The sequence below is a fragment of the Struthio camelus genome, chromosome 16 (assembly GCF_040807025.1).
Source record: "Struthio camelus isolate bStrCam1 chromosome 16, bStrCam1.hap1, whole genome shotgun sequence".
NCBI lineage: Eukaryota > Metazoa > Chordata > Aves > Struthioniformes > Struthionidae > Struthio > Struthio camelus.
Window position 1 is genome coordinate 9,216,472 of NC_090957.1, and position 25,964 is coordinate 9,242,435.

Below are 25,964 nucleotides of genomic sequence, written 5' to 3' on the forward strand. Positions count from 1 at the left end.
CCAATAGGAATGGCAAGCTACCTTATCCTAAAAGCGATCAGCAGAAAATAAAGCTATAAAAATCAGTTTTCTCTGGGACGGAATCACGTTTCTCTGCATCACCAAATTTCATATGTCTGCAGCAACACCAGATCTTACCTGGCTTTCGGAAGTGTGTCTTACAGGTATAACTGTTCACACTTGAAAGTAATATCAGCTTTACTATGATATCTAAACGGATAGCAATTTAGCAGTACAAAGTCTGTATTTGAGCAGTGGTTACTTCCCTGCTAATCCTAAAGCTATATCAGATTTCAAAAGTAAGCTTTTATAACGTGAGCCGTTTTTGATCGTGAGTGTTTGATTTAGTTTCTCCATTCCACCTTAGAGCATTGCTATCCTACAGAGGGCATGGTTACAGAGCATCGTTCATTATAGCAAAGACAGGTTTGTCTAACACACTTCACTCCAGCATGTATTGAACTTGGCTGACCCTGATCTCATCAGAACTGGAAATGAGAGATTTGGACATCCTGTTTTGAAACCAGGTTAATGTAGCTGAAAGTGTTTGATGTGACTGGAACATCTTAGTTTGTACTTTCTTCCTCTGCAAACCAGCTGGGGCAGTAGGATTTCTGAATATTGCTGGACATGTAATCGTAAGGGGTCTTTTTTGTTTTTTTGTTTTTTTTTGAAATTCTTTGTAGTCACATTAGACAAATGAGGTAACATTAGAAGACTTTGATATGCAGCTCAGGCTTGTAGGGGTATTGACATAGATTTCAGAACTGCCGGAGCACAGCAGTCTAGTTGACTATGTGATGTTGCGGATCTTACAGAGCACTGACTTTTGTGTTGTGCCTATGTCTCCAGAGCATTTTTTAATGCAGTGCAGTGCGGCCTTTATCTGGCTCGGAGTTTCCTAGACATACGTGCTAGTACAAGGAATGTTTAAATTCACTTTTTTTTTTTACCTGAGTTTATCTAGAATAGACTTTTTTTTGCCAAAGTGGGAAACTTTTTCAGATGACCTTGAAAGAGCAGCCCAAATCTTAGATATATTTATCTGATGAGAAAACCTGACTGGTTCGCTTTTGAAAACAAATCTCCTGCATAGGCTAAGAATTACAAAGTCTTTTAGAGCCAGACCGTGGGCTGAGAGCACATAGCAGGTAAAACATAGCATGGCTGTATGGAAAAACACACTTAGTGTGCTTGCAGACTATACCAGCAAAATTGCAGTCTTGCAGTGTGATTCTGTCTCATTTTCCCTGGGAAAAACAAGTTATGGCTTATTAGGCACCCGTTTGCTGACATAATTGTCTATACTAAGGGCTTCTGCTGGCTCAGCTACGTAGTTGGAGATCGCACTGCTGAGCGGCAAAAAATTGCGTTGTAGACCTGGCTTATGGCTGTTTCTGAAAATCATTCTTTTGCCTCTGTGTTTTATGCAAATATTTCCTTGTGATAGTAACGGTCTGGACTATCTCAGAACAGGAGGGGGGAGTTAGCTATACGCCCCTGCAGTGTGATATGCAGCACAACTGCCTGAGCACAGTGAGAGAGCATGGGCAAGTTGTCTTTCCCTTCTGCTGGTCAGAGGTGTTTGCAAGGCAAAAGGCTGAGGATCCAGTTTTCACTTCCAGCACTGGAATGCACCAGTCCCTGGTTGCAGACAGCGTTTCAAAGCACAGCTTCACAACCAAGCAATTAGAGTTTCATTTGTTCAGAGGGATTTATGTAGTCTTAAAATACCAGATGAGAGGCTTCCTAGCCGGAAGCCTCCTTACCAAAGCAGACATTTTCTGTCACATTAGAGTTGAAATGTGACTGAGACTGCCTTCTTTAGTGTATTTCTATTTCTTTGTTTTATTTTCCCTGATAGATTGCTCCTTTCCAGTCAGGAGAGTATTCAAGGAGATTGAAAGAAGCTACTGTTTTGCCTGGTTGGCAATCTGAACTCCCTTGACAATGGTATTGCTAAAATGCCATAGTCTCATGATGCTTGGGAAGCAAGGCTAAAAATCTGTTAAATTCCACAGACTTGGGGAGAAAAATCTAAGCAAAACTTGCCAACAGCTTTTGCAGATTTATCTTGGCCCAGCAGTTATCCAGTATGTTAACAGCAAAAGCCATGGAACGGTTACTTGGAAAATGAATTACACAGTATGTGAAGCACCTCAACAATGTTCTTCAAAAAAATAGTACGATGCCATGTAATCTACCACAACATGCTATGCGGGTTTCCATTTGTCTTGGATGTCTTCAGCTCCAAGTTCCACACTAGCTATGACAGCAAGGATATTGACAGCAAGGATATAGAACCCTTTGTGTGTTTTTCCAAGCATCTAATATACACTGTGATTCCTCAAATTCAGTGGGAGGGGAATGTGCAACTCTGCAGAAATCTTGGGTTTTGTTTGGCTCCCAAATTGCTGTCAGCTGCAGAGTTTAGTTTTTCCCATCTGATACTTCACTGTTTGTTATTTCGTTCTCGTGGGGTAGAAGAACATTAACTTGAGTCCTGTTATGTCCCTGTCATGTCTAGGCCGTCACCTCATTGTTGTAAAGCAAAGGATTAATGTTTTCTTTGAACATGCAGTGGCCCTGGATTACTTCTCTGTTCTGGTGCGTTTCCGATTTACTGTAACTTTTGTTTCTAAACCTCCAGAACTGAGGTGGAGATTTCACACATAGCTTGCTCTATGCAGGCTCCAGCAGTCACCTTCATGCAAATCTCAGGTGTAACACTTTCGTCCTCGCTTGCAGCTAATTTTAGGGTTTCACATGTGTTGAGGTCATCATGTCTCAGGAAGGGGGCTAGTTTCATATTTGGGGCTCAGAATGTTTTGCCTGTCAAATCTAGTTGCAGCTAATGTCACAGTCCCCTTTGCCAGCTGAACGGCTTGGAGGACCAAGTGTGTGGCAGATCTTGCTGATGGACTTCAGTGTCTCTCCAGTACCCACTGGAGGGCAGTATAGGCTGCTCTAACCAGCTACAGTCAAATGGTGTTGCCAGCTGTCTCCTACCTTTCATCCTACATTTTACAGTGCTAGATTTCTGCTTTTTATTTTCTTAGACTGATGACTATTTGGGCTAGACTTTCAGAGTAAAGAATGTGGTGGAGTTCTCATAGGTTGTTTCAGCCTGGCCCTGACATTCAAAAGAGCTCTAGTGTTATGAACAAGCTGTCTGGACCAGCGAGGCTGGTTATAGGGTAAACCACAAATAAGACTAAGGCTATATAGAAGGAAAGAAGTACGGCAGTTGAGTTTTGGTTGTTAGGGGCCCAGCTAAATGGTATCAAAACAGCTTAAGACTGGCAAACTGTGTCTGTGTGCTTTGTTGTAAGCTGTTAGGTCTATCTGCAGGTTGCTTCAGCTATGGAGAAGTGGAAGACAGCAATCCGTGAGGCCCAGACCTTCTCCCGTATGCATGTGCTGCTTGGGATGCTGGATGCCTGTATCAAGTGGGATATGTCAGCAGAGAATGCAAGATGCAAAGTGTGTCGCAAGAAAGGTAGGCATTCCTGCCCCAAGCCTACATAACAGTCAGGCACTGTCACCTCTCCGTGCCCTGCTTAGGCAACATGACCTTGTAATCTGTCACTCTGACTTTGGCTGTATTCTGAGGTTTGAGCATCAGGATTTACACAGTCAGAAGCACTGATCTCACAGAAGCATTTGGCCCTGACTGCAATTAACCGTTCTTATGAAACCAATATCCAGTCTTGCAGAGCTGCTATTCCCTGGATGTTTAGGGTACTTGGGCACAAGTCATCTTCAAATCCTTCTGCGAATATTTGTGCCGCTCTCTGCATCTTGGTTGCATTTTTGAGTTGGAATTGTCTTGCGGTCTCTGAGCCTTGTGAGTTAATCCTATCTCTTACAGAAGGAACAAACAAGAAGAGGTTGGAGAGGTTAATACTCTGTGACTGAAGGGGGGAGAGCACGGTGGGACGATGCTAGTTTGAGGCAAGAGTAGGAGCAGAACCGCTTAATGAGCGGGGAAAAAGCAAACTTTCTCTCTTGTGGGAGAGCAGAGGAAAGAGGCTATGTTCCATTTGCTGCTGCTCTGGTAGGGCTGGGGAAGTAACCAGCCAGCAACAAGAGGCCATGTGCACTGTGTTGAATGGTTTTAGAGGTTTGCAGGTGGAGAGGGAAGTAGAAGCAACCAATAACAGACTTCTGGTAAATGTTCTACCGTAACCTTTCCTTCCGAATAAAAGCCCAGAGAGAAGAGCGTGGTAGCATGAACTTCCTCATCATGTGCTTTTGTCTCATTTTCCGTTTGTGAAACACTAGTGGGAAATTAGGACAAGCAGACCTCCAGGGGGATGCTGGGCCACTTCTGTTTGCTATGCTGCTCACTCTTTTAAAGAAAAGAAGGCTGAACTGGTGCAGCATCCTTCTTCACTGTAGAGCCTCAGAGATATTCCAAACCAATGGAAAAACTTTCTTGCATGCTGTCAAGAGGGTGTTCCAGGCAAATGCAAGAGGAGGTTCACCTGAGACTAATAGATTTTAGTTTCACAGAACTAGTAAACTGGGATGTCAGAGGAAGAGACAGGCAGGGAAACTCTCTGCGCTTTCTTTTAATAGATGAAATAGCTGGCTCAGAACTATTTCCTTTTTCCCCTGCATCAGTGAAGACCACAGAGAGACTAGTTCTGCTGCATACTGGTTTTCTGTGGGCTTGCTACCTTGAGTGGAAAGGGGATGCTGAGCAGGTTGACTAGCTTGATGCTAGAATCAAAATAGCTGTATTTGTAACTTCTTGCTAGGCTCTTGGGCATCTCTGCAGGAAACGTCTCTTGTCCTGTGTTTTGTTGGGGTTTAGCCTGGCTGGAACCCATTCGGCAGGTTTTTACCTCTGTCTCAAAGGAAATACCTGCAGGGCTGTGGACTTTGCTTTGGGGGCTGGGGATTTTGCTATGTGGAGTTTTAAAATGCTACTGACTTCCGCTGCTGTAGTAGGACTGAGAAGGTAGAGTCCCTGCCATGAGAGGGCACTTTGCATCATTTTCTTTCTTTGTTCCGACCTCCAGTGCTGTGGGGGCTTCTGCTTCTCAGGCTGAGCAAGACTGAGGCACTCAGTTACAAATAATATGCCCTCTCTTAGGTGAGGATGACAAGCTGATCCTGTGTGACGAGTGTAACAAAGCCTTCCACCTATTTTGTCTGAGACCAGCACTCTATGAGATACCAGATGGTGAATGGCAGTGCCCAGCTTGTCAGCCATCTACTGCCAGACGCAGCTCACGGGGCAGGTGAGTGACCCTCCATTCCTTTTGAGGTATTGCGGATGCAGAATTCTAGCTGTACTTTCACAATGAGACCAAAAAGCTTTAAACAGAGCTGCTTTTACAGAATTGAAATAGCCAAGTTAACTCAGTGGCACTTGAACAATAGAAAAGTAATTTTTTCAGGCTGTAACTTTAGCACACCTGTGTGGTATTGACCCATGACAACTTCAGGGGTTTTAATGAGTAACTTCAGTGCAGCAGTGAAAACATGCACAAAACATCAAGCAAAGTCCTGTGTGCTAAGGGTTGCTGTTTCATTTGACTGAGCAGTGGGCTGGGTTCCTTTTTCATGGGAACGTAGTTAACAGCACTGTAGCTCTTGCTGTATTCCACTGAGCTAAGTTAACTGTTGTGTCCTTGTCCGGTTAAGGCAGATACTCCGGGCTATTGCTTAGTCGCAACTCTGCTACTAAAAAGCAGGCTATGAAAGGCCACTCTGGCAGTTGTCTGGACCTGATAGGCATTGGCACCTTAACAAGGCAGGAACCTTTTTAAAGGCACAGAGAGAACATGATTTGATGAGGAATCAAAGTTGCAGCAAAACGCAACTGAATTCAGTATTTGCATTCTGACAGCGAAGGGATTGAACTATATTGTGAATTGCAGGCTGGAAGTTAAATGTATACAAAACATATTTTTCTGCCCACAATGGGTAATGTATGTCCTCTGCTAATTGTGACTCACTGCTGCATCTGTCTGCTTGTCGGCAGGGTGAGGCTATCAAATGGCATCTGAAGCATAAGCAGTCAACAGATCCTCCCTTCCAGAGTGGCAGCACAATAAGAGGTGTACTAGCTTGTAATATGCAGGTGGTATATGGCCTTAAAAGTATTAGTTACTCCCTGGGCACTGTCTAAAAGAGTTTGAGGCTTGTACAAAAATGACAGGGCTTTAACACAGTTGTTCTAGCCTGAGATCATAGTTACTTTGATGTGGCGGAGTCACCTGCAAGCTGCTTGGCTCCTGGATGAGAGCCATCAGGTGGGATAACACCTGTCTTGTTAGCTGCCTTCTGCTAGGCATAGCTGAGGCATGAATCAAGTGTTGGCCTTGAAACTCTTTTACCCCTGTGCTGTAGGAGCTTATGCTTATGCCATTTAGTGCTCAAGATTGTCTTTCTCCAGGACAGCGGATTGGGACACCCACAACTTTGTCTTTGTCCCCTTCTGTCTATACACGCTATTTTGTTTTCCTGTTTCTGTTATAGTTATGAGTGCTTTAACAGGCACATGCAAAAAATTGGAACTGTCCTGGGCTGGGAATCTTTGTGGTTTCTGACATCTTCCCACCGGGCTCATAAGCCTGAATTGATGCTCTGCTCAGTAATAAGTATAGAAGCTTAGTTTCGAACACGCTGAATAAGCTCTGTTTCCTACAGCACACGCACAAGTGGCATGACAGTGGAAGGGGATGAATGGGGAAGCATTCCAGCAGGAACAGAGAAGTTCCTATTCTGAAACTCCTTGGGCCAGGCCTTTAGACCTAGCTAAAACAACAGGACTTCTTGTCGGTGAGGAATTAATTGCACAGCAGTCACCGTTATTACATGGTCAGGGTGTCTAGAACGGTTTAAAAAAAAAAAATGCTCTTCCACCACACAGGTTCAAGCTGTTGGAGATTTCAACCCAGATTTTCCAGATGATAGTCTGGCAAGTGCCCTTTTAGCCATAGCTACAACATGATACTTTCTGGAATACGCTAGACTTCTTCAGTTTGAAACTCGATGTTTATTTTACAGTGAGGTGGTCAGCAAGTCTCTGTGAACATAAAGAACAGAGAAACTCCTAGGGCCTCTGACACCTGGGCTCTGGTACAGCAAATGTGTTTACATGCCTTGCTCTAGGAACTATACAGAGGATTCTGCTGAAGATGAAGGTGAAGAAGGTGAGGAAGCTTCTGATGAACAAGATGCTGAGGAGGAGGAGGAGGAGGAAGATTATGAAGTTGCTGGACTGAAATGTAAGCCTTTGTGCAGAAAAGTAATATAAAATATTAAGGCTCTGCCTTCACTGTCCAAAGTACTGATTTCAGGCTCGTGCTTTTCCTCGCACAGAACAGGTTCTTACTTTGAATGAGTGGGAGATTTTACAAGGGAATGCTGTGGTCGCGTGATACATATCTGGGTAGCTGGATTGAACTATCTTCATATTTTTCTCTTGTGACTGAAACAGCACTAGCAAAGTTTGAAACTTCAGTCAGCTCCTGCTCACTGGCCGGTCACTACCCTGGGGGTGCTTCTGAGACCATTCCTGTTGGATGGCACAGTACTCAAGGTGTGCCATGACCTGGACTGCCAGCACCCTTTATCTGCATATAGAGACCACTCAGTGCATAGCTGACTCATTCCTGGGCAGCTGAATGGAATAAACCAGCGTGTTCTAGACTCAAAATAGATGTTTCTCCATCCTGAGATACAGCATAACTACATAGCACTTTCTGGTATATGTATCCACTATTTTTAGGGGAATTTGTCTCATTTGGCGTGGCTTAATGCACTGGAAAAGATCAATCTTGGCAGTGCACACAGGCAGCATTTGCTTTCTGTCAAAATATCCTTGATTGACATTAAATTAGCTTTAGACTGTCTTCACCAGGGCAGATGGTGGAATTCAGAGACAGACCCAAAGGATTTTTCCGTGTTCTTTCAAGGGTTTCCATCCAGGTCTGTCGGTGTCGATTCCCCTACTTTTTTTTCTGGTTTCAGCGATGTTCACTCATACCCTGGCTATATATGCTGCTTTGTTGTTCTGCGGCGTATCCATGTCCACACTTGGCCACGCAATATTGGCTGAACACACTCCAAGTCAGGAGCAAAGCCAAGGTTTCGAAACAATAGCAAAAGAGGGTTACAGTCACTAAAAATAAAGCACTAAATGCAACCCTTGGTTTTGAAGAGCATTAGTGTGGAAAGGTCATTGTGGAAAACTTTTGTTTTAGTAGAGAAGTCCCATTAATCCTTGTGGCGTTTATCCTGAGGGATATAGCCTAGAATGTTGGATTGTCAAACATTCAACAGATGCCACACGCTTGACACACAAGCAGGAGTGACAGCAGACAGACGTCCCACTGCCCTGACACACGCTCCTCCTGCAGGGGGGCCTGGCAAAATGATTTATTGGACAGGGCTGGATTAGAGGCCGCAAATGAAGTGCTACAGTTCGCTGGATGCAGCTTGCCTTAGGCGCTTGCAACCAGGTGGAAGGAGCTTGGCTGGGGAAGACGACCAACGCATTCTCCCAATACAGAGGGGTCAGGGGAGAAACTTAAGACAAGAGAGTTCGTCAGCACGCTTGCATTTCCATCAGTTTAAAACCCTGACAGGAGACTTGACAAACGGGCAAAAGCATTTCTGCAGAACATAATGCAGCAGCCCCAGCCCTGGCGAATAAAATTCCATTGTTTCCCACTTGCAGCACATGGAGCAGCTCCCTGCTGCAGTAACTCGACACTCCCTCTGCACACAGTTTGCTTTTCAGGGGGGCTTAGCAACTGGCTTATCCCACTGTGTGGGCTACTTGTAAACGCTTGGAAAGGCACCCGTCCACAAACTGGTGAGGAGCAAGTGGACAGCAGGAAGCTGGAGTGCTTGTGCAAGTTTCTGCTTCCAGTGCTTTCAGAAAAGATGTTGCAGTTATGTTCAGGACTTAATTATGTCCTCACATTACTTTCCCCACCCTCCCTCAAGTCTTGATGTGCCTGGATTTCAGCACTGCAAGCTGAGGGGTTTTCTATTATAACACTGAGAGAGCGAGCGAGCAAGCCTTAACTGTGTCAGCGTAGCCAGAAGCCCCCAGATCTCTCCCAGAAGTAGAGGGTCTGCCAGCACTGTAGGCTGGTATGTGCGATGACTCTTGAACAGAAGGCCGTTGCCAGACAGCAATGGCCTTTTTTTGGACAGGAGGTGTTTACCCCCATATCTCATCTGGAGAGAGTATTACGAGCACAGCTGACATGAGCATGTGCTGAGTGAGGAGGGACTGACAAGAAGCTGGGTCATTCCAGTTATCTTTGGGTTCACTAGCTCTTCTTTGCTGTGGGTGAGACTCTGGTGTGCGTGGCTGGGCAAAGGACTGATGATCTCTGCTTCAGGTATTGGATCTGGAATGACTGTGTTTTGTATTTGACTCTTAGAGAGTGGGTCTGTTTGTGTGTGTGTGTGTGCGCGCGTGTGTGTGTGCAGACAGTGCTCCCTGCCTCAGAGAGGTAGTGTTGCTTGAGTCAGCTTCCCACAACCAGGTAAGAAGAGGTGAAGCTAATACAACATGCTTTCTCTGTCTTTGATTGGATTTGTGCATTTGAGAGATGTTCTTCTGCTTCCCTTCCAAGTTAACCCATTCCTCTAAGCCCATGGCTTATATATTTCAGTGAGACCCAGAAAGCCAGCCCGGGGCAAGCAGAGCACAACCATGTACTCTTCGAGGCAGGGAAGGCACCAAAGGAAGAAGCAGTCGCTGCACTCTGCCAGGGGACCCGGGCAGCGGGCTGCACCTGTCAATGGAGCAGACATTGACGAGCTGGTAAGAGCCAAATTGCTCCCAGGAGGCTGCTCACATCATGAGTTATAAATGAAACAGGTGTCACACTTCCTCCCCTCCCCTTCCCAAAGAAATACCCTGAATTGTATTGTGAAACCCATGCTGGGCTGAGATCGGGTTAACAAAGGAGGCACATCCTTAAGGGCCCGGTACAAACGGAGCACAGATATGATAGGCATCTTTCCCCAGCCACTTTCACACATTGTCCCACTTGATTAGCAGGCAGCCTGCAGCTTGTTAAAGGGTTTTAAATAGTATCCATATGTCTCTGCAGAGAGGTAGGGGGCTGAGGGGGTCCTGGACAGTCAGAGAATGCCAGCAATGCAGGACCCTTGCTCCCCAGCCTTGGCCGTTTTCTGACAGTTGTTGTCTGTACACTCACTCCCCAACCTCCAGGACATAATTCAGCTGGTTCAGGTTTCAGTTGACATTTAAAGAATAAAACCTTATGCTCACGAACAGAGCAATCTTGTGCGTGTGTGCTAGGCAGGGTGGAGCTACAGTGTTCTGTGCTGTTTGTCCTGGAGAGGGACACACCACAGGGGATACGTGAGGATGCTTTAGCCCCATGGGCGACGTCACAAGCTTCTGCTAGATCTGTCATGTGTCTGCTGGTCAGCACTAGTAGTGCTGCTGGTGTATCCTGTCACTTTTCTCGGTTGTCCTTGATCACAGACTTTGCTTCTTGCGTAGGGTATGTGGGCTGGTTAGTGGTTCTGCAGTGTCCTTTTAGCTGGTCTGTTTTACAAATTGGAGGGCAACCAAACGAACAAGTCCAGCATGGGCTGCCACAGCCAACTTAGAGGGATAGTCAAGTGGGAACAATCTTCCTGGAGCAGCTGGCTCAGGAACTTTGACAAAACACTGACGTGGGAAAGAGGGCTCTGCTAGAGCTCTTCCGCTTACTCTTTATTCTGGGAAAAACCAGAGCTGGCTCAGGAGTAGCGCCCTGTGTTGTGGAGCCTTCCTGTCATCTGACACATCACAAGCAGCAGTGCCTCTCAAGCTGTGTGGTCAGAGCTGAGATCCTTTCCCCTCTAGTGGGGGCTGATCCCTTGGCAAATGGCTGACCTTGTGTTCTGCTTGTGTACTTCTCCAGGACAGCAGCACTCAAGGCATCAGCAGCTGTTTGGTATTTAAAATGGCATGGTAGTCTCTGCAGTGGGCCTATTAATACGGTAGCACAAGTGCTTTCTCCCTCTGCCTCGCGCATGCTGTCTGCCAGGGGCTCGGAGAAGGGAGAGGGAATTTGCAAACTCCATTTGCTGTCATTTATTCTTTGGCTGCTTGTTTTGACCATGTTGCCTTTGAACCTATCTTGAAAAAGCTTACTGCCCCTGGAGAAAAGAGAGGCTGCATATAAACTATTCAGAGCTTCTGAATGGGGTTCCCATTCTGTAACTCAAGCTGCCACAGCGTGTCTTGGCTGTTACCATCAAAGGTCCCGCAGCAGTTTGCCTCTTGATTACTGGGAGGGAGGGCTGCATTTGAAAGACTTAAACTTTGTTTTTGCAGTGGTACTACTTCTCCCTGCCCCTTGAGACACTAGCTTGTAAGAGGATTGAAAAAGAAAACTCTGCTAAGAACCAGCTTCTTTGGCCTAGAAACTGTTTGCTGAACACTAAGCCCCATAGTGGTTCCCCTCCTTTTAACAGCATCCCTCCTTTGTGTGGCCAGGTCCTTCAAACGAAGAAGACTGCACGTCGCCAGAGCCTCGAATTGCAGAAATGTGAGGAAATCCTCAGCAAATTGATCAAGTATCGCTTTAGCTGGCCCTTCAGGTGAGGGCAGACAACCTCCTCCTCCTCCGCGTGTGCCAGGCTGTGTGTGGATGTGGGCTGGCCATGCTGTGGGCCTGCTGGATCCACTTGCTGGCTGTGAGACCTGGGCTTCAAAAGCAATTTACAGAAGGGAAGGAGGGGAGCAAATCTGCTCCAATAGAAACCACTATGCTCTCAGTTCTCCGCTGAGCTTAGGAAGTTGGGCTCTTTTGAGGTAGTGTAACAGCAAGGGTGGTGGGCTGTGGGCTGAAGAGAGGAGGATGGGATCAGTGCTTTTCTGCAGCCCTCAGGATGTGCAGAATGCTCTCTGGGCTGCATGACTGAAAGAACATAGCTCTGACCTGCCAGTGCCGGTCCCTGTGCTCATACCAGCAATCTGGGCAGGAGGACAGGCTGCTGGTCTTCCTGCTGTCAGTGCTGCTGACCACCGCTGGGCTTAACCCATCTTAGGCATTGTCAGGATACTTGATTTTATTGCAGCGCTACCGGGAGGTGCAGGCTAGGGCTGCCGCTTGAGCAAAGGGGATGGGGGTGATCCACACTTCTCTACAGCTCTGTACTGTGTAGTTGGCAGGGCCTGACTGTCGTTTTCCTCCTATCTTTGTGGCCCTTCCTTCGGCAGGGAGCCAGTGACCACAGAGGAAGCCGAAGATTACTTTGAGGTCATCAGCAACCCTATGGACTTCCAGACTATGCAGAGCAAGTGCTCTTGTGGCAATTACCGCTCGGTGCAAGAGTTCCTCTCTGACATCAAGCAGGTGTTCTCCAATGCCGAGCGCTACAACCAGAACGGGAGTCACGTACTGTCCTGCCTGGAGAAGACAGAACAGTGTTTGATTGACATGGTGCACAAACATCTGCCTGGCCACACATATGCACGCAGGAAACGCAAGAAGCTCTCTGCCAGGTGCCAGGGACTGGAGGAACAGGAAGGGGACAGTGAGCCAGAGCCTCTTGAACATTCCCGGGGGCGGAAGAGGAAGAAATGAGGGATGGGGAGGTTAGGGGGAGAGTCAGAGCTGGAGCAGGTCTTCTGGTGCTGCTGGGCAGCAGGATGGGCTGTCTGGAGGGAGTAAGGAAGCAGCAGGCACTTCTCTATTAATCCAGCCTTTCCTTTGGCCCGTCCTAGTTTTAATTTTTCTGCGATTTCCTGAAGTATTTGGTCATCCATTGAGTGAGCAGAGACGACTTGCTGCTTCCCGCAAAATACACAAAGCTCTTATGAGACTGTCCTGCTAGGAGGGGAAGGTGGGAGGCCGAGAGGAAGGCCTGGCTGGCCAAAGCCTGGCTGGGCAGGGAGCATCAAGCCTACTCCAGTTTGGGCACTATTGGCTTCCTTGGAACAAGCCGCTTCCTCCCCTCTCTGTGAGCAGCCAGCGCTGGAGCACGGTGGGACCTCTGCTGTCTGCTGCCTGTGATGTGAAACCAGCCTTGAGCTGGCGTGGGGAGGGATCATATTGCTTCACAGAAGGACTGGGTGTGATCGGGCCAATGGGCTGCTAGTTCTTGTATGTATATATTTATATGGTGTTAATTTTGAGCCCCCAATGAAGGGCTGCATAGGGCGAGCAAGCACTTACATTTATGGAGATAAAGCTTTCACCAGCATCATAATACAATTGGCTTCAGGGTGCTCTTGCTTTTTCCCCTCTCTCTTTTCTGGGGGAGCAATCTCTGGAGGTTGTGCTCTGAAGAGAGAGTTCTTCTCAGCTCAGCACTTCACTTTTACATGGCAAAGAGTAGACAGTTGGTTTTCCTGCTCACCTTTCACAGCATACAATCATGTAGCCCTTTGAGTGGATGAACCGAGTGCCAGAGGCGTATTGGAGAGCATGGTTTTCTGCACGCCCTGTAGGAAAGTCCGGGGCGAAGGGAGCAGCAGACACCTGCTCTGTGTAACTTTTTAAATTAATTTTCTAGTTATTAAAAGTGGCTTGTTTCTAGCAGTGATCCTGTATAAAGAACACCTGTAAGATACTGTTGTCTTGCTTTGGCACATGTACAGTTTATATGAAATCGTGTTTGCTTTATATTTTCCCCCTCTCAAACACTCATTTTCTTCTCGGTAGCTGGAGTTACGCAGGGGGACTTGGTGGTGGGGGTCTCCCAGTCCCTCTCTAGCCATGCTCTTATCTCCTTTTATAGTAATAGCTTCCCTAACTCACCTCCCTCACCCTCCTTCAGCACAGCAAGGACCATCTCACACCGACCAACCAGCAGGGAAGCCCGCTCTTGCTGGGAAGAGTATGAAGCTGCTCTGTTGTGGCCCCAGCAGTGGGTTCTGCCACTCAAGATACTGACTTTTCTCAAAGAAAAAGATGTTTTTTTAATCACTTCTCCCTCTCTGTTGTGACAGATTTTGATCATACAATCAGGGTTTGAACTTTTTATTATATAGATGCTTAATTTGGAACAAAAGGATAACAAGGCTGTTCCATACCAATTTTTTTAAAACAGAAAATACAAAACCCATGGTTGCAGCTCCGATGATTAAAGAATAACAAAATCATCAGTTAAATTGCAGCCTAGTTTCGTGGACTTTTTAATTGTTTAACGATTCCAGGCGTTTGTTTCAGTTCTGGACTGTTGGTGGCTGCAAAGACTATGGCAGGTTTCCAGCCACTTCCCTCTTCTCTCCCCAGGCCCAACTCCCTGCCCCACGGAATAGCACTGACGTTTGTATTTCGCACGTCCCCTTCAGAGGCTTTGTTTTGTCCGTTAATATAGAACATTTTCTGCAGGTCCTATATGGTGAAACCTTTGGAACTGTACATTTTTTAAAAATAAATGTCATTTGTGGGGGGTGGGGGTTTCTGCTAAGGGCTGTACTTGTAATAAATTGGAAACTTAAAAATAAACATTATGTACTTGTGTTTGTAAAATTAGCTTGCAGCAAATCCTTTGTGGTGCTCTCTGTTCATGCAGGATTGTCCAGGATACTTTGTCCCTTGCAGGGCCCTCCCTTCCGCAGAGCCTGCGTCTGCGATGCCACTGCCTAATTTCTTGAGGGGAAAATGGGGCTGCAAAGCAAAGGATTAAAGGAACAGCGAGTCTGCGTTCAGTCAGCTTACAGCTCTGTGGAGGACCCTCTTCTAAGCCAAACTCCACTTGGGGTTGGTTATACCAGCCCCTGCGGCATGCTGCTCATGGGGCCAGGTAGCATGGCCTACTCACTGAGCATGCTTGGCCAGCTGGGTTGTGCTGCTGTAATCAGCACTGCAGCAGGGCTGCTTTCACACAACCTCTCCTAAGCCTTGCTGGGTGGAAGATGACTGCTGGAATGGACGTGTGTGCTCCAAGCTGGCCCTGTGGATTGTCTCCCCCAGAGACAAGGGGGCTCTGCCTTTCCTGCCCCTGCACAACGGAGGTTGGCCGCTATGAGGGAGCAGCTCTTGCACCGGCCACCTGTCTCAATCCCTTGGCCCCTTTGGACTGCCGGCGTGACGCTTGTCCTTCTCCTGCCACAACATGCGCCACTTCTTGACTGCACGATGGCGCCGTGGTTGCTCTCTTGACGGAAATATGAAGGAGTGATGGGGGCAGCTGAAACATCTTTGCTCTTTCACCTCAATGGCACTTGGCTGGATGACCGTCAAAATTTCCTCCCTAGTTTTGTCAATGTGTATTTTGCAATCGCAGCCTTGTTTGCTTCAGTTCAGAGAGCAGTGAGGACTGTTTCCACTGTGTCTCCAGAGAGCACAACTCCCAAACTGTGCTGGTCTCTAGCAGTGTAGCAGGGCCGCTAACATACCAAGCTCCAGAGCCAGGTGAAGCAGCACCGATCTGGGAGGGACACACTGATACTGAGCTGCAACTGGTTGTTGATGGAACTTATGTGTTGGCCAAAGTTTATGTCTGCATTTTTAACATTGCCAGGAGTGTGACACTTTCCCAAGTATCTTTACAGTCCTGCCTGCAGAAGCTGAGCTAGGCAGTGCTTCTGGAGCTGACCCAAGGTGCGTGGGTTCCCGTGGGGGTCTAGCAGTTCCTACTGGCCTCTGGCTGTGTTTACAGCCTGCAGTGAAAAACCCATGTGCAATGGGGCAAAGCTTAACTGCCTGCAAGGCAGGAGGATGGGCCCAGGGTGTTCCCTGGGCTCGGTCTCCTGGAATACCTGGTGTGCAGGGTGCCAGCCCTGCAGTAGTGTCACAGCCCCTTAAACACCATGGACAAACATGCCTTTTCCCAGAGAAGCCTCATCCCCTTGCCACAACTGAGATTTTGCTTGCTAGGCATGTGCTAGGACCTGGGTGAATCAGAGCGTGACTCAAGCTGGGATGTTTCCAGCCTTCAGCATGGAGACCTCACACCAGCATCTGCTCTGAGACCTTTTCTGAGACTTGCTTTTTATAGCAGCCCCTGCATGGCGTTGGTGTCCTGTGCAAAGGCTATAAATAGCCATCCCCACTTCTTGCAGGCGAGTGTGCAGGGCTGGCTGGTGGCAGTGGCCTTGCTGCCTGCAAGCCCAGACTGTTGGCACTGCAGGCCAGTGGGTGATAGTGGAATCCAGCTGCACTTGCCACTTTGGTGGGGCTGTTCTGTGACGAACCCATGCAGGGAACACCTCTATTTTCTGGCCCTCCAACCTGACCTGAGGAGGAAGGCAATAAGGCCGCCAGGGACCAGGAGCCAGTGCTTCTGTGGCTGGGTACCCCTCCTTGGGCTTCCTCATGGCTTAATAATTAATGTTAATCAATTGTTCCTGGCGACTTGGGATGTTTAGTGTGTTCCCAGAGCAGGGTAGCTTTCCTTCCACTGCTGAAAACCTGGAGGGATCTTCCTGCCTTTTCAGTGAGGGAGGTAACATCTCCCAGCTCATTGAGTGGCTGGGAGTGCTAGGCTTGACTTCTGCATGGAGCCAGCTGGATCAAGGCCTCGGGGCATCCCGAACCAGCTCTTACCCTGGCAGCAGCCCAGGTTCAGCCTCAGCAGTCTTCTTTCCAGCTTCCTTGTCATTGGTTTTATTGCACTGGCAATGTACATCCACAGACCTGGGCATCCTGGGTGGGCATCCTGTGACCACCCAGGAAGGCTGCCTCGGCAGCAACATGACTTGTGTTGAGTCCTGCTCAGCTGGCCTCTTTTCCCTTTTAAAATAGGCTCCTGAGTCACTGGGCCCAAATCCTGCCTGGGCAGAGTGTGTCTCCTGGCCTTGGCAAGGGCAAGCTGGGGCAGGCCCTGCAAGAGGGCTGCTCAGACCAGCCAGGGCTCTGGGGATTAGCAGTGCACCATGCACAGGCAGTCTGCACTGCAGTGGCCAGGCTAGTGGTATCAGCTGCTGGATTCTGGATTCTGGCTGTGTTTGAGCATTGCTCCAAGAAGGATATAGGGGAGATGTCGCACTGGGTCTGGAACGAGCGCAGTGGCATGAGTGTACTAGGGAAAGGCTGACCCTGCCCAGCACATGCTGGGCTCTAGGGGTACAGATGTGGCAGAAACTGCTGGCACTTTGAGAGGGACGGTAACATTGGAGCGATCCGTGACATGCTGAAAGCTGCTATGATGCTGGGACAGGAGGTGCCCTGGCACAGGGCAGGCCAGCGGGGCACCTCCAGTCTGAGGACAGCGCTGTTGAAAGGCTCTGTGGTCACAGCGGGGCTAGCTGCCCCCAAGTGCCATTGGGCCTTTCATGGTCCGGCACTGCAGGTCCATGACAGCTGGTTTCCTCCAGTGGAGCCAGCAGGGCTGCTGGGGCTGATAGTGCAAGGTGGTAGGACGCCAGTGGGCCCCAGCGCTGCCCGATAGCTGGGGCCCGGCAGGACTCGCTTATCTAGGTGAATGCTTGAGAGGCAGCAAGTTATTGGCAAGTGCACGAGGTGCTCAAGGGCAGCCTGCCCCCCACTGGACTCCACGAGCCGCCTGGGGAGCCAGGACAACTGGCTGCCATCATCCCTGCCCTGGGCTCCCCCAGCTTCACCTTCATCCTGGTTGGGAGGGAGGCCAAATGCATACTGAGTTGGCTCAGGGCTTAGCACCATATGGTTCCCCAGTACCAGCCCCAGAGGGGCCTGGCAAGGGCCCGGGGGCGAGGGGGGGGGGAGGGGGGGGCGAGGTGGCCCGTTCACAAGGTGTGTGCCTGGCATAGGGTTGCCTCTGACATCCCTGCTGCTGGGCTGGACCCAGTGGTGCCCAGTTCTTCCTGTGACACCAGCCCTGTGCAGTTTGGGCCTGTGGGCATGGGTCCAAACATGGGCCCTGCCTGGCAGATGTGGGAGCCAGCCGTGCCGGGAACCCCTAAAAAGGCCACTATGCAGGACCTTGACCCTTGAGCAACACTCAAGAGGGGTATTATGGCATTATAAATGTGATTACAGGGTGCCCTCCACTCCGTCCCCTCCCCAGCGTGTCCCCTTGCTTTGCACCATGCACAGTGCCCCAGGATAACCGGTCCCCATGCACTGAACTTTGGAGCCTAGAGCCAATATTGACTCTCCTGCCCCAGGTCGTGCTCCTTTTATCTTCCCAAATAAACCTCCCCATGGCAAGCCAGGAGGAGTCCATGAGGGGCTTGCTACAATCCCCAGCCCCAGAGCAAGGGCACCTGCATGCCTAACTCAGCCACCCAACCTGGCCGGTCCCCAGCCAGTGTCACCCGCTGGCCCCGAGCAGGGCTGGTGCTGGCCCTCGGAGCAGAGCTATGCTCAGGCAGTTCCCAAATATCGCCGGTGGCATGCGAGACAGGATACACTGGGCAAGTGGGCACTGCTTGGCAGGAGGGTGACGCTGGCGACAAGAGCCACCTGCTGGGTGGGTCCCCCGCTCTCAGTCACGGGGACGGGCAGCTGGGTGCCCACCTGGCTGCCTGGCAGGCCCTGGGCTGTGCCTTCCCCAGCTCTACAAGGGCCAGAGGGTGCCAATACCCTGCCATACACCCTGCCAGAGCAAGGTAAAGGCCCTGCACGGTTTGTCCCCTCTGCAGAGGATGCTGTGAGCACATTAGTTTTTGGCAAAGGCTGCGGGTCACATCCTGCACGTGGGAACCAGCCTAGCACTGGAGGCAGCATCGCTGGCCCGGCAGATGCACCGTCCCCCGTGCCTGTCCCAGTATGCTTGCCTTGCTGTCCGCACCAGTCGATACCACCACACGAGCAAGCACCACCTGGGCTGCGCACATGGCTCACGTACCAACACACGCCCCTGCAGGTGTCCCCTCCAGGCTGGCGGAGCACGGCTCACAGGCTCCAACGCCTTGCTGTGTGCAGCCTCCCATCTCTGGGCCGTCGAGCATGGGCGGCGGGCGGCAGCCGGGTTCGTGTCGCGAGAGCCGCTCTCCACAGAGCACGGCTCCCGCTCGGTTTGAAAGCACGGCCTCCCAAGGGAGGTGGGTGTTTTCTCAGATCAGTCACTCAACTTTTCCCGGCGTCTCAGCACCCCCGAGGGCGGTGGGGGGGGGGGCGGATTAAAGGCGCTTTGCAACATCAATCACAGCAGAGCAAAGCTGGTGCACAGCGCCTTGCTCAGCTCGGCGGCCCGCACAAGGCTGCTTAACCCTTCCCCTGCTGCGGCCTCGCTCCTTTGGCCCTTTCCACCTGCCACGTCCCCAGTGGACTCCGTGCTGGTGCCAGGCCAGGTCACCGGTGCCTGGGGGTGGCAGCTGGTGATCTGCACTACCCCATGGGCCCCACTGCACTGCCTGTCCCAGGACACCAGCAAAAGCCACAGCCTGATGGTGCTTTCCGCTCCCTCAGCCAAGCTGGGGAAGGCCCAGCAGCTCCCTCGCGGCCTCTTTCAGCCCTGCGGTTGCTAGCCGCAAGGCTACTGGATGGCAGCGAACAGGGATGGACAGATCAGGAGGCCCTGGAGCCTCCCTTGGCCACTGCCAATGCACCTGAGGGTGCTCAGAGGCTGGGGGGGCTGAGGGAGGAGGGGGCCAGTTAGACCTTCCCCTTCCAGCTGGGCCAGTTCACGCAGCACAAGCGACCAATTCAAGGGTATGAGGGCCAGTTTGAAGCTGAAAGTGCATGCAAACCCGGCCGGCGTGCAAACAGCCCTCAGCTTTCCTGCAGGCAAGGCCAGAAGCAGAAGCCGCAGAGCGGCATGGGACAGGCATGACCTGCCCTGCGCATGGCGGGGGAGGGAGGGGCCACATTTGGGGTTGGAGACACCAGCCCCGGGGAAGGGGGCCTTGCATTTAGAGGGGACACAGCCAGCCACACAAGTGAGTCCTGAGCTGTGCCATGCCCACGGCTCCTATCCCCACAGCTCCGAAGGAGGCTGCGACCGCTCTGTGCCCACAGCCCACAGGTCTCTGCTCTAGGAGGACTTCACCAGCGGCTGATGCTAACGGCAGGTTTGTTGTGTAGATCGATGGAGGCTGGTAATTCAGGTGGTGTAACGAGGGTCTCCGTGGCTTGTTACTCCCCTGCCTCTTTCTGGGAGGAAGGAGGGACAGGAGGCATCAGCCACCCTGGCTGGGGGACCAGCATCATCCCAGCCCGTATGCTGCCTAATTAACAGGCAATTAGATGATGGCCAAGCCTGGTTATCTGTCTACCATGCCTGCTCTGGTGCTGTAGGCCACCGACCGCATAAGTTTGGACCCCTCCGTGCCAGGGCTGCAGCTCCAGAGGGACCCTCAAAGCCAGGCCCCAGAGCCCTCCGGCAGCCCTCGGACCTACGCGGGCCTTGCCCTTGCCAGCGGGGGCCCAGGCCTGCCAGCTCCTCCGGCCACAGCCCTCGCCCACGGTGGGGCCCAGGGCCCACACTCCCCGCCAGCACTGGGAAGCCCATTACAGACATCGCCCAAGGGAAAACGGGATGAAACAGCAAAGCAGACCTGGAACAACGCTATACCCTTCACTGAGACAAGCTTTCTCCCCCACGTCTCTTGGCTAAGATTCGGGGCAGCAGCTGGTGTCTCTGAATTCCCTGCAGAGCAGCAGCGCAAGGGTGCCAGCAGAGCCCCTAGACGGGTGGCAGCACCCAGAGGGTGCAGGCAGGGGTGCGCTTGCTGGGTGCACTGGCAGCGGCAGCCGGAGGGCATGCAGGAGCCCCGCGGGCCACACACCACACCCACGGCCCGCATGCCCTGCCTGCAGCAAGGACAGCCCTGGCTCCCTCCCTGCCCGCCCCGGGAAGCACCAGCTGAGGCTTGAGTTTCCCTCCGGACAATGGGGAAGGCAAGATGGGATTGTAACCGGAGCAGGGGATAAATAAAGCTGCCCAGAAGTTTCCATTACCCGCACCTCAGGCCTCTGTTTGAGGCATCAAAGCTGAGAGCTGAGCCCTCTCTCTCCATCAAGGACCAGCACTGCTCAGCCCGTCACCCCAGCTCCTGGCCTGCGACATGCTCCCTGGACACTGTCCTGCCTCGCCCACTGCCCCGCTGGGACCGTCCTGCTCGCTCTCCATTTGGTGTCCAAGTGCTGGGCCCCTCTGTCTGGCGAGGGGCACCGAGGCCCCCAGCAACACAAGGTACCAACACAAATTGCCTACAGAGAGCAGAGTGGAAAAGATTATTCATTAGCTTGACACTCAGCATGAAAAGCCCTGCCTCCTGCAGCCGGGGGAGGCGGGGGGGTGAGCCGGGTGCCAAAACTAGCACCGGGGAAACCACGGAGCTGAATGGGCCAAGCTGATGGGGAGGGAGCCCCGGGCTGAGGCTGGCTCCTGGGCACCAAGCACCCCACGGACCAGTGCTGGCCCCCGCAGCTACGCAGCCCCGGGGCCCGTGTCAGCTCACAGCTGCGGGAACCCTCCTGAGAGCACGTGCCACTGGCACCAGCACCCGCTGCAAGAAGCCAGCAGGCCACAGCACGAGGGGAAAGCCACCCTGGGCACAAAAGGTGTGGGGCGCAGGGAATCCCCTAGGTTTTTTCCTCTGCCAGCTCAGCTCTGCCTAGGGCACAGAGCACGGACCGGAGACCCTGGAAGAGGAGGACAGCACCGCACCGCCAGTCCTGACACCCAGCAGAGGGGACACACTCCCCTGGTCCCCTCCTCATCCTGCATTGGCACGAAAGCACCCCAAACTGGGAAGAGCCCGACTGGTGCGTGCCCCTTACTGCTGCCCTTCCTAGAGACCACGGCCAGCACAGCCCCGAACCCGTCTGCCTTGCTCCCCCTGGTGCAGCATCCTTTGAGTTGGGGGAGCACCTGCGTGGCTCTTCTCAACCCCCTCAAATTCCTCCAAACAGCACGAGGCTCAGTTGAAATAACACATCCAGGGTTTATTGTTTTTTCCATTCCTTGCAGCTAGTGATTAAAAAAAAAAATCTAAAATAAATTACAGAATTAAATAAACACGAACTGGATTATTCCCCTTCCTGCCCCGTCCCCCTCCGTCCCCCCCACCATCCCCCAAAAGAAAGCATTAAAACAGTCACTGAATTTGGCAACAGCAACAACAACAAAACAACCTCTAGGAAAAAGCAGCTACTTGTCAGGGTCGAGCGGTGCCGGGGGAGCTCCCTTCGGGTCCCGCGGGGCTCGTAACCCCCAAACCAGTGTGCGTTCACCCTTCTGCCGATCAGTCTCTGCTCTCGCCCCTTCCCTGCACCTCGCAGCAGCCCCTTGCCATGGGCCAGCCCCACTCCAGAGCAGACCCCAATGGTTGAGGTTGCTCCATAGTCCCAGGAGGCTCTCGCCACACTCTCCTAGTCCCTTACCCGTGACACTTGCTCTCCTGGTGCGTCGTCCCCAGGGAGAGGCAGACCCCACTCTAGACGTGCGTTGGGTTATCCAGATAAGGGTCTGTTTTGGTCATATGCAGCATGACTGTCGGGGCTTTGTAGTGACAGTGCACCCCGCTGCAGCTGACCCCACTGCACGGCTTCCCCCTAGTCCTCATGCCCAGCTTTCTGTTGCACAGGCTCTGCCAGGTCTGCAGCGTCTTGGAGCTCCATACCCACACTCCGCTGGTGATACCCACCACCAGGGACATGAAAATCTTTAGCATAAAGACAGCCACAGTGGGCACTGAGGCCTCCAAGGAGCAGTTGGCGGCACGCCTGCCAGGTAGGGGCACGCAGCCACGCTCCAGGGCCCTAAGGTTCCAGTAATCCATGTTCAGCCGCTCGTAGAAGTAGCAGACGATGACACAGGTGGCCGGGACAGTGTAGAGAATAGAGAAGACCCCGATCTTCACCATCAGCTTCTCCAGCTTCTCCGTATTGGTGCCTCCCGTCTTCATGATCTTCCGGATGTGGAAGAGGGCAACAAAGCCCGTAAGGATGAAGGAGGTGCCGATGACCAGGTAGCAGGAGAGCGGGATGAGGACAAAGCCCGTCAGGGCACTGACATCCATACTCCCCACATAGCACAGCCCCGTGAGCTCGTCCCCTGCCACCTTCCTCATGGTAAGGATGACTATGGTTTTCATGGCTGGGATGCCCCAGGCAGCCATATGGAAGTAGCTGCTGTGGGCTTCAATAGCCTCATGTCCCCACTTCTTCCCAGCAGCTAGGAACCAAGTGAGAGTCAGGATGACCCACCAGAGCGAGCTGGCCATGCCAAAGTAGTAGAGGATGAGGAACACGATGGTGCAGCCCGTGCTCTCCAGCCCCTCCTGGATGATATACAGCTCCCCATTCTCCCGGTCACAGGCGATGTTCTCGGCCCCTGCCACCGAGCGGATGATGAAGGCCACAGAGTATACGTTGTAGCACATGGAGAGGAAGATGATGGGTCTCTCAGGGTACTGGAAGCGATGTGGGTCGAGCAGGAAGGTGAGCACCGTGAAGGCGGTGGAGACGAAGCACAAGGTCGACCACACAGCCATCCAGATGAAGGCAAAGTCTTTGTCTTCCCGGGACCAGAAGACGTCCACCCCGGGGGAGCACTTGGGTGCACAGGAGAGGCTCTTCTCCACGTACTGGAACTTCTCGGGGTTGTCGCAGGCCCCCAGGCCGTTGGGTCCCCGACCCTCGGCAGTGCCTGCTGGCCAGGGCCGGGGGGCCACGGGCAGCATGCCCTGGCCCTTGTGGGGCTCGCTGGCAGAGGCGTTCTCAGGGGCCTCCATGCAGAGAGCGTTGGGGTCGTTCTTGGTGGGCAGCTTGCCGCAGTCGAGCGACTCCGGCCAGCCAAAGTTGAACTGCTCCATAATGGGGACGCACTTGTGGCGGGCCTGCTCGCACATGGGGCGGCAGGCGGGGATGCTGGTGCTCACCTTGTCGGTGCACATGGGCGCGTAGAGGGAGCAGAGGAAGAAGCGCAGGTGGACGTGGCAGCCGTACTCCACCAGCGGGGCGAACTCGTGCAGCTTGAGGGCGGCCTCGCGCTGGTTCTCGTGGCCCATGAAGTTGGGCATGCGGGTGAGGTTGTAGCCGATGCCCTGGCACATGGGGATGTCGATGGGCTGGCACCGCGCCGCCCGGCCGCGCTCCGCGTCGTAGGCGCCGATCTCCAGGCCGCGGCCGGCCGCCGCCAGCTGCCACAGCACCGAGAGGGCGAGCCGCAGGCGCAGCGCGGCCATGGCCGGCGCCCCCGCCGCCCGCCTCGGCTCGCCTCGGCTCGGCTCGGCGCGGCTACAGCGCCGCCATGGCGGGGCCCGCCCGCCCCGCCGCCGCCCGCGCCTAGGGCCGCCCCGCTGCCCCCGGGGCGGGCGCTCGGTGCGGCGGCGCGGCGCCGGGGCAGCTCCCCCCGCCAGCGGCCCGGCCGCGCCGCGCCGCGCCGCGCGCCATGCGAGCCCGGCGGAGCGGAGCGGAGCGGAGCCGCGCGGAGCGGGACAGCGCCGGCCTCCCCCGCCCCCGCCGCCGCAGCCCGCGCCCGGCGACACCCCCGGGGCGGGCCGCGGGCGGGCCCAGCGCCGGCTCGGGGCGGGGCGGGGCGGGGCGGGGCGGCACCGCGCCGGGAGCGCGCACACGCGCAGGCACACGCAGACACTCGCACGTCCGCGGACACACGTCCACGAACACACAGAGACACACAGACACACGCACGTCCACGAACACACGTCCACGAACACACACACAGACACACGTACACACACGCGCATGCACACACAGACACACGCACGTCCACGAACACACACACAGACACACGCACGTCCACGAACACACGTCCACGAACACACACGTACACACACACGAACACACACGCGCATGCACACACAGACACACGCACATCCACGAACACACGTCCACGAACACACACATAGACACACGAACACACACGCGCATGCACACACAGACACACGCACGTCCACGAACACACGTCCATGAACACACACACAGACACACGTACACGAACACACGTCCACGAACACACGTCCATGAACACACACACAGACACACGTACACACACGCGCATGCACACACAGACACACGCACGTCCACGAACACACGTCCATGAACACACACCCACACAGACACACACACGTCCATGAACACACACACACACAGACACACGCACGTCCACGAACACACGTCCACGAACACACACACAGACACACGTACACACACGCGCATGCACACACAGACACACGCACGTCCACGAACACACGTCCACGAACACACACACACACACACACGTACACGAACACACGTCCACGAACACACACAGACACACACACGTCCACGAACACACACAGACACACGCACGTCCACGAACACACGTCCACGAACACACACACAGACACACGTACACACACGCGCATGCACACACAGACACTCACACGTCCACGAACACACGTCCACGAACACACACACACACACACAGACACACACGTACACACACGCGCATGCACACACAGACACACGCACGTCCACGAACACACGTCCATGAACACACACCCACACAGACACACACACGTCCACAAACACACACACACACAGACACACGCACGTCCACGAACACACGTCCACGAACACACACACAGACACACGTACACGAACACATGTAGACACACACGTACACACACATGTACACACAGACACATGCACATCCATGAACACACGTGCACAAACACACACGTACACACACACGTACACACACACACATACACACAGACACACGCATGTCCACGAACACACATCCACGAACACACACACACACTCACACACACGTACACACACACGCATGCACACACAGACACATGCACGTACACACATGTACACACAGACACACACACACGTACACACACAGACACATACGCATGTACACACCCACACGTACACCCACCCACCCTCCTTCACACACACATACAGCACCCTCACACGCACACGCAGTCAGAGCCCCCCTCAGACACACAGAGCCCCTCTTCACACACACGCAAACACATGCGGCCCCCCCCCCCAAATGTACCTTCAGGCCCCCTCGCACACACACACATGCACGCACACGCTCTGCCACCCCGACATCCATACATACAGCCCCCCCCTTACACACACCCTCCCCTCACGAGTGTGCCCCACCCCCATCACCTC

At 52.7% G+C, this 25,964-nt stretch overlaps 2 protein-coding genes across 3 annotated transcripts in view; one reads left to right on the top strand and one right to left on the bottom strand.

Annotated features, from left to right (window-relative positions):
• BAZ1B (bromodomain adjacent to zinc finger domain 1B) overlaps positions 1-14,459 on the top strand; it is a 59,071-nt gene extending 44,612 nt beyond the window's left edge. For both annotated transcript variants that reach the window (XM_068909544.1, XM_068909545.1), the window contains exons 14-19: positions 3,352-3,499; positions 5,102-5,249; positions 7,129-7,244; positions 9,651-9,802; positions 11,498-11,601; positions 12,224-14,459. In XM_068909544.1, the coding sequence (XP_068765645.1) occupies positions 3,352-3,499; positions 5,102-5,249; positions 7,129-7,244; positions 9,651-9,802; positions 11,498-11,601; positions 12,224-12,590 (1,035 nt within the window). In that variant the 3' untranslated portion in view covers positions 12,591-14,459. The remainder of the gene's footprint in view (positions 1-3,351; positions 3,500-5,101; positions 5,250-7,128; positions 7,245-9,650; positions 9,803-11,497; positions 11,602-12,223) is intronic.
• Positions 14,460-21,749: 7,290 nt separating this feature from the next.
• Positions 21,750-24,085, bottom strand: FZD9 (frizzled class receptor 9). Its single transcript, XM_009680180.2, has one exon. It carries the CDS (start codon positions 24,011-24,013, stop codon positions 22,262-22,264), a length of 1,752 nt encoding a protein of 583 aa, XP_009678475.2. The 5' UTR covers positions 24,014-24,085; the 3' UTR covers positions 21,750-22,261.
• Positions 24,086-25,964: the final 1,879 nt, after the last annotated feature.

Bases quoted from the DNA above. Each gene is read 5' to 3' on its own strand.
- FZD9 (XM_009680180.2), bottom strand. From the start codon at position 24,013: ATGGCCGCGCTGCGCCTGCGGCTCGCCCTCTCGGTGCTGTGGCAGCTG.